At 45.6% G+C, this 7,806-nt stretch overlaps 1 protein-coding gene across 1 annotated transcript in view; it reads left to right on the top strand.

The window, feature by feature from the left end:
- Positions 1–3,373: 3,373 nt before the first annotated feature.
- CASQ2 (calsequestrin 2) overlaps positions 3,374–7,806 on the top strand; it is a 62,518-nt gene continuing 58,085 nt past the window's right edge. The window contains exon 1 of the mRNA XM_002925309.4: positions 3,374–3,824. Within this exon, the coding sequence (XP_002925355.1) occupies positions 3,591–3,824 (234 nt within the window). The 5' untranslated portion in view covers positions 3,374–3,590. The remainder of the gene's footprint in view (positions 3,825–7,806) is intronic.

Here is a 7,806-nt window from a genome sequence, read left to right as displayed (position 1 = left end):
AGTGTTCGCCACTTACCCATGCTCACAGGCTGTTCCTTATTCCCAGTTGTTCTTCAGAGCACGCGCCTCTACTTGGCGTTGTTACGCACACGCGAATGCGCGCGTGCGCACGCATAGCCACGTGCGCGTGCGTACATACTCATGTGCGTGCGCATGCGCACCTGCACCCCACGTTTACATTTTGCTTTTTGGATTATTGTCTAGCTCCCCCCGAAGATATAAACTCAAATGAGTTTAGATTAGCAACGAATCCCCGGTACCCAGAAGAGTGTCTGGTACAGAGAAGATGCCCAGTAAAAATACAATTAACAAATAAAGGAAAGACCATGGCTTCAAATCCTGATTGATCTGTAAAATGAATTATTGTGAAGATTAAGAGTAAATTAATAAAAATTAAATAATATATGCAAAATCACTCTGCCACCTATGAAGAATAAAAAAAAAGTGGAAGGGGTTGGGTTAGATTAAAGGACTGTATTCAGTGCCCACTCACAGAGTGGAGGACTGGATATTGATAGCAAACACAAGGGGCCTGCGTTGTGACAATAATTAGCATCTATTTGTATTGATTTGCTTATTTTGTTTTATCCCTTCCTGTTCAAATAAAACAAAACAAAAATACCTGCTACAGGCACATAAGAACACGCATACTTCAAGAGGATCCCATAAACTAGGAGTGTGTGCGTGATACACTGACTAGTGCAGCAGCTAAAACCAGAATGAGACAGCTGATCTGGCAGATACAAAGTTGACTCAGAAATGTCAGAAGCATTCTCCGTTTACCAAATGAATAAATTAGAGCTGGTGAGCAAGAGAGCAAAGGAAAAAGAAAAAGAAAAACAAAAACAGCCAGAGAAATGGCTGTTACCTAAAAAGTAGACCATGGACGATGAGAAACCTGATTTCCACAGCATGCGTCCTCAGGGCTGGACTGTAAGGCCCCCAGTAGAGTCCAGGATCTGGGGACAGGAACTTTCCACACTAGAGCTTTATTCTGTTAATACATAGTTGGTCAGAAGCCAGACTTGAAGGCTAAACTAAATTTTAAAAATTTCTTTCTTTCTTTCTCTTGGTACTTTTCATCCGTTTCAAGTTAGGAAATTCAAAGACTCTGACTTTAAATATCTCCCAGTTTTTCAGTAAAATTTTAAAAAACGTATTAAGAAAAGTGGGGCACATTCTAAATAAAGGTAACCCCATGAGACTGAGACAATGGGAACAGTTTTGGGAAACTGACCTCGAAAAGAAAACACATATATTGTTTCACTCAGAAATCTTGTTCCCCTTAAATTTTCTAAAGAAAGCAGAGATCTCTCATGCTTGCCAATGACCTGGAAAGTTAACCACGCCTTAGAATGGCTATTTTTGGCTCTATCATTAAAAGCATACAGAATTCACCATTAGAAAGACCTAAAGGCTTTCACGGTTTCAGTGATGGGTTCTCCAAGGTCCTGGCTTTCTGGACATGAAAGTGTCCTGACAGCTCCTTGTCACCCTGCCTCTCAGCATAAGGCCCTCTGGATGCATCCCTCGAGTAGGATGACAAGCTTCTCTTTTCCTTCAATCCTCTATAAATGTCATGCACAAAAGAGTCCTCACTCTTTCCAAAGCTGATTTCCAGCCAAAAGAAGACAAAATTTGGTCCAAATTATAAGAGCCATAAACCACTCTACAGAGTGAAAAGACATGACTGGACTATTGTTAGACCACAAGAGATGGTTGAGGAGCCACTTAAGAAAAGGGGTATTCACAGAGAATAGCCCTAAGTCGGAGTTAAAGCAGCCAGGAGCGCCAGACTCCTGAATCCTCACGTTGGCAGTTAGTAAGGCAATCTCAGACAAGTTGCTGATCTCTCTGAATCTCAGTTAGCTCACCTGTGAAATAAGTACTAATCACTTCTTCCCCAAGTGCCTGCTGGATTCAAGGAGAAAATGGACAAGAAAGGATTCACAAACTGTATTATCAGAAATTGACAAGTATTATAATAACCCATGTTCCACCATCTCCAGCAAGAATGAAGTAAGTATGATAACTACCATGTTTGGGGCACCTGTTTCCTATAATGCTTTTCCATCTCTATGTCCCAAACCTTACAATATAGGCATAATTTCTCCCATTTGACAAGAGGGGGACTGAGAACCAGAGAGAGTGAGTGACTCCCTCCAAGGTGCATTTAGCCATAGAAAGGCAGATGGGGACTGGAACTCTCTGTCCAAATTCTAGGCTCTGTGTACCAGTCTGTATTTAATGAAGAGGAAAGGGGCAAAAATGATACATTAGGGGTTAGGGAACAAAAAAATATGACAGAGGTGGTAGCAAAAAATCTAAGAGGGTTTCTGAGGAAGACTGTTAAACTTTTATTTAAAATATTTTAGGGGCGCCTGGGTGGCGCAGTCATTAAGTGTCTGCCTTCAGCTCAGGGCGTGATCCCAGCGTTCTGGGATCGAGCCCCACATCAGGCTCCTCTTCTAGGAGCCTGCTTCTTCCTCTCCCACTCCCCTTGCTTGTGTTCCCTCTCTTGCTGGCTGTCTCTGTCAAATAAATGAATAAAATCTTTAAAAAAATTAAATTAAATATTTTAAAATTTATTTTAAGATTGTATTTTTTTATTTATTTTAGAGAGAGAGTGCATGAGCAGAGGGAGGGGCAGAGAGAGAGAATCTCAAGCAGATTCCCTGCTGAGCATGGAGGACGTGGGGCTCAATCCCACAACCCCCGAGAGCACAACCTAAGCCAAAATCAAGAGGAACTGTGGCCTTGGGTGGGCTGGCAGGAAGGGTGCCCCTATATCCCTCGCCTAGTGCCTGGCAGAGCCACGTGAGCATTTGTGACACGGCGGCCAGCCAGGGCCCAGTTCCCAAGAAGAGAAGATGGGAGGTAGGGAAAGGCAGGTGCAGACCGTGAAGCTCACCTTGGGGCTGCACTTGGCTTCTGTGTGAGCAGTGAATAGGTAGGGGACAAGCAGCCTGCCAGGAGGGGACAGGCTGAATTCTCTCCCTGTAGTGCTTGAATGAATCTGAGGTCTGGGTGGTCCTGTGTGTGCGCAAACATCTTCATTGGCTTGTCCCACTACTGTCCCGTCTCTCTCCCCTCTCATCTTCTCTCTCTCCTTCTTGAGTTTCTTTCTCTTCCTTGACCTTGCTGGCCTCCTTATTTCTTGTGCACTCGTTCTCCTCTTCCCCTCCTGGCTCCTCCCTTTCCACCACTCCGACAGAGTGTATCAGCGAATCCCTCAACAGAGTCATATCTAACTTTTTTATTCATTGCATGATTTATTTTTAGCCTGAAACAACTGCATCCTAAAAATGGAGTTCCTGATGAGACAGGGGCTGGGCCGAGCTATGCGAGGTATCTGGGGCTTGGCCGCCCAGCCTGGCCCTCAGTCTCTGCACGCGTGTGTCCTGAGCCCACGAGTATTGCTAGGTGGAGCCCAGGCGGTGAGGAGTCGGTCCTCGGGCCCAGGAGGGACAGAGGGGAGGGACCAAATTCGCCTCTCTGCTCCCCACTTCTCTCAACCAGTCCTCTGAGAGTCTTCCGGCCGCTTTCCCGCACTCAGTCTTTCTGGGAAAGTAAAACGAAACTTTTCCCAGATGAAGAGAACTCACCTGTTCATCATGGGGGTCTATCTGCTGTCCTCCTGCCGGGCAGAAGAGGGGCTCAACTTCCCCACGTATGACGGCAAGGACCGCGTGGTCAGCCTCACGGAGAAGAACTTCAAGCAGGTGTTGAAGAAATACAACGTGCTCTGCCTCTACTACCACGAGTCCGTGTCTTCAGACAAAGTCGCGCAGAAACAGTTCCAGCTGAAAGAAATTGTGCTCGAGGTAAGCGGGGGGGCCTGCCGAGCGCATTGTCCCAGTGAGCACTGGCTGGCCAGCGGCTGGGATGTGGGAACATGGGTGCGTTCAGGACTCTGTCCTGACGTCCGGCTGCATTTTAGTCTGGTTTGAATCTGAAGATATTCTTGTTGCAAAGCTGGGGTGTGGGAACAGCAAAGGGTGGGTCCCGGCTCCTAAAATGGGGACCTTAGACGTGTTGCACAATGTGTAGTTCTGATTTAAACTCTGTCACATGATGGTCCTCTTGACTTTTCAAGGGCAATAGTCCCAAGCAACTATTTTTCTGAGATAATGTTAAAGCTATCATTGAAAAGCCTGGCTGAAATGCAAGTCAGAGATTGTTTGTGGGTTTCATCCGGTGTACAAACTACCCCCTCTCTGCTCCCTGAAGTTTCCCCACAATCCTGGAGAGACAGGAGGCATTTGACCTTGCTTCTCTCCATGGGTCAAATGAGGAATATCACAAAGTGATCTTTGCCTCTCGTGACCTGGGTTCAGTCAACATTGCACGGTGTACATGTATGAAGACGTGTAGCTGCACGTTCATTAATGGGAATTTTTTCCCCCAGAAAGTTCTTGGTGTGTGTTCAGGGAAGATGCTGAAGTCAGTTCTTATTTTATCCTGTTTGTAAGCCTGGCACAGGGGCCCCATTCTCTAATCCTTGGTGAGTGCACCAGGGCCAATTCCTGCAGTGCCTCCTGGACAGTGTAAGGTTGCTTACACTTTAGAAGCACCTGTGAATGCCAGGAATTCTGGTAGTCACCAAGATCCCTTCTCAGCCCCATGCGCAGCCCAGGCACAAACCTGGGGACAGGGCTATTTGAGAATTACAGCAGCTTATTAACTAGCTCGCCAGAAAGCTCAGCTTAATCAAATACTTTAACAGAGTTACCATGTATCAAACACATGTAGATTTGAATCCCCCCCAAAATAGATTCTAATAAATTCCATGAAAACCATCTCAGATACAGTAAAATATCTTCAATAATTAAAAAGGTACTTCAGATTCTTAACTGTCTCCTGATCATTATACAAACACCTATTTTCAAAGATCTTACGTATGGTAGCGTGGTTATTACAGAGAGATTGGGTTGACAAAAACCTAAGCATTTTAAAAATATCACCACTACCATCATGTTTTTCCTCAGGCTTATCCTGGGGACTGAAAGTGGAAATTTAGTTCCCTCTGTGGGTTGCAAGCAAAGAGAAAGCAGAGACAGTTTTTAGATCTTTGTACTATATATGGGAACATCAGAGGCTGGAAAAAATCAGGACATATAATATAGCTGCTGCTTAGCCCCTGAAATCCTCACTCACATCATCAACTCTGTTTCAATCTGCCCGACTCAGGTATTGCAAGACATTTTTCTGAAAAAGTTCATTGAAGGCATAAGGATTCTACCCTATATTCTCATCACTGTCTGGTAGCCTAGAACTCAAAGAGAATGTCAATACAAGTAATGACCTCTCATTGTTGATTCCCCAGCATATTAAAATACATGCACGCACGCACACACACACACACACACACACACTTGCACATGCATACGCACACGCTCCCCCAAAAATGTATCTCTCCCAAAGACCTAGGGCCAAGTAGACCTGAGAAGGGACTTTCCCCTGGGCTCACAATCCCTCAGACACCTTTGATCCAAGAGTTCCCAGCAGAGCCTGTCCCACAGGCTGCTAAAGCTGAGGTGGGCATCGTTAGGGGGAGAAGGACATAGAACATGGAGTCAGGAGATCTAGATTTATATTCTGGCTTTGCCTTTCCTGGGCAAGTGATATAATGCAGGTTACTTAACTTCTCTGAATCTCCTTTTCTTACGTATAAATATGGAAAAAACAATCATTATACACATGTAAGAAATAAACAACAATACTATTTATTGGATGCTTACTGTGTACAGAGACTGTTCTAAGCACTTTGTATATGTTAGCTTGTTGAATCCTTGCAGCATTTCTATGGCATAGGCGCAGTTCCTATCCCCATTTTACAGAGGGGGACACTGAGGCACAGAAAGGGTAAGTGGCCCTGGGTCACTCAACTAGTTCAGGTGAAGGCAGCCTTAGCCCTGGCATCACACTACCACTGTAACCAAGAGAGATGATGTTTAGTTAGCGGCTAGATACCCTGTTCAAGATCCTTTCGAGTCTGCCTTAAATAGAGTGGCTTTGCCCCTGGGCCTGAGCCTGGGGCGGCCAGCTGTATCGGCAGCAGGGTGTGTTGCTGTCCAAACCAGGACACTAGTCATGTAGATGTCTCACTAGGAAGGAGCCTGGGCTTTCTTAGTGAGGACAGGGGAGGGGAGGGGGGCTTGTTGGGGTACCTGTCACGGGCAAGCTCTTTCTCAGTCTCAGACAGAAATGGTTCCAGGAATCCCATGGGTAGAAAGAAAAGGATATAAGCCTCTACATTTCTTTCCTCATCAAAACAATTATTTTGTCCTCTTAATTCCTTGGCCCCCAAACCTGGGTTAAGGGAAGTACTCTGCCAGTTCCAGGGCTGTGGCTGTTGGGGGCTAAGAGAAGAGGCCACTCCTAGTGAATGTCTACAGGAAGTGAGGTCTCAGCCACGGGCCGGCAGCGCAGGCACCGTCGGCTTCTTTCCTCCAGCTAGTTCTGGAAGGTGGCTTCCGACACCTTAATCGTAACTCACTGTGCCCTGGTGCACACACATCATACCTACACAGAGGAAACAGATTTCACGGGACACTTCTTATTGTTGGGGGAATACTTGGATTTTGAACAAAATTTTTTGTCTTCTATTTTCTTCTGTTCTGTTTTGTTCTTCTTCACTTAAAAAAATATTGATTCCCGCCCATTAAACTGATTTCATTCTATAACGATGAGCTGTCACCCCCCAGTTGAAACACCTGAGAGATTTTTAGGGATTAGGAGCTCATATCTTATGTAAGGGCCGCCCCATTCTGTTAAAAACCCAAAAGAGCTGACCGTAGCTCCTGCCACTCTAAGGGATTTTGCCTGCCACTCTCGGGATGACCATGAAAAGACTCAGCAACAGCCCTGTCTGCAGGCTGAGGAGCTCACTCCCCAACTCGGGGTCTTGAAATGCTTATCAGTCACACATACATCTGTCACTTGCCGGTTAGGTCTTGGGGTAGATGCTGTGGATACAGGGGAATGAGACACTCGGGTGGCTTATGGCCCATTATGGAAGAAGGCCATAGAAAAAGCCACAGTGCGAGGGGGTCATTGGAATAGTAGAGCGACTTACAAGGTTCTCTGAGAGCACAAGGTGCAAGAGCCACGTTCTCCGGGAGAGATGTGGAAGGCATCAAAGAGCTGGTTTGTGACAGTGAGTAGAATTTACCAGGCAATAAGCAAGAGCTGGGGAAGGAACTGCAAGAGCAAGGATTTTGACAGCGCTCAAGTATTTCCCCACCAACTTGTCCTAAAATTTGGCTTGAGGGCCTCATCCCTTTCCCTACTTGGTTAAGGCCCTCTGGGCAAGTCCTTTAAAATGTTACCAATCACTTATACCTGCATCTGACCAAGTTTGAGTTCTGAGTGAGAACAAGGTTTGATAAGGGGAAGGCAAGTAGGGAAAGAATGTAAGGTCACGAAAAGCTTAGGCAGAAAAAGGGCAAATAAAATGATACCCAAGCTCAAACTGCTGTCCAGTTTGGCTGAGTCTAGCTCTGGAAGGCATCAGGGGTGGTGCGGGGTACGTAGTTCATTAGAGGTGTTGTGTAGAGGCTTGCTGAATGAATGACATGTCAGATGAAATGTTGTCTTTGAGAACCATCTAGAATGTTCTGAACCCTTTACTTCAGAGCTGTGACTCTGTAGTGATGGGACTCATACAGCTGGTAATCCCGATACCCAGTTGGCCATTTCATCCACAAAATAGCACATGGAAATGTCAGAATACATGGAAAAGAAAAAGGAAGGCAATAGAAATAACCACCCTGAAAGAAACACAGTTCAGTTCACGTTCTGAGA

Source organism: Ailuropoda melanoleuca, chromosome 2 (genome assembly GCF_002007445.2).
Source record: "Ailuropoda melanoleuca isolate Jingjing chromosome 2, ASM200744v2, whole genome shotgun sequence".
In the NCBI taxonomy this organism is placed as follows: domain Eukaryota; kingdom Metazoa; phylum Chordata; class Mammalia; order Carnivora; family Ursidae; genus Ailuropoda; species Ailuropoda melanoleuca.
Note: the sequence above shows the minus strand (reverse complement) of the source record. Positions and strands in the feature narration are given on the sequence as shown.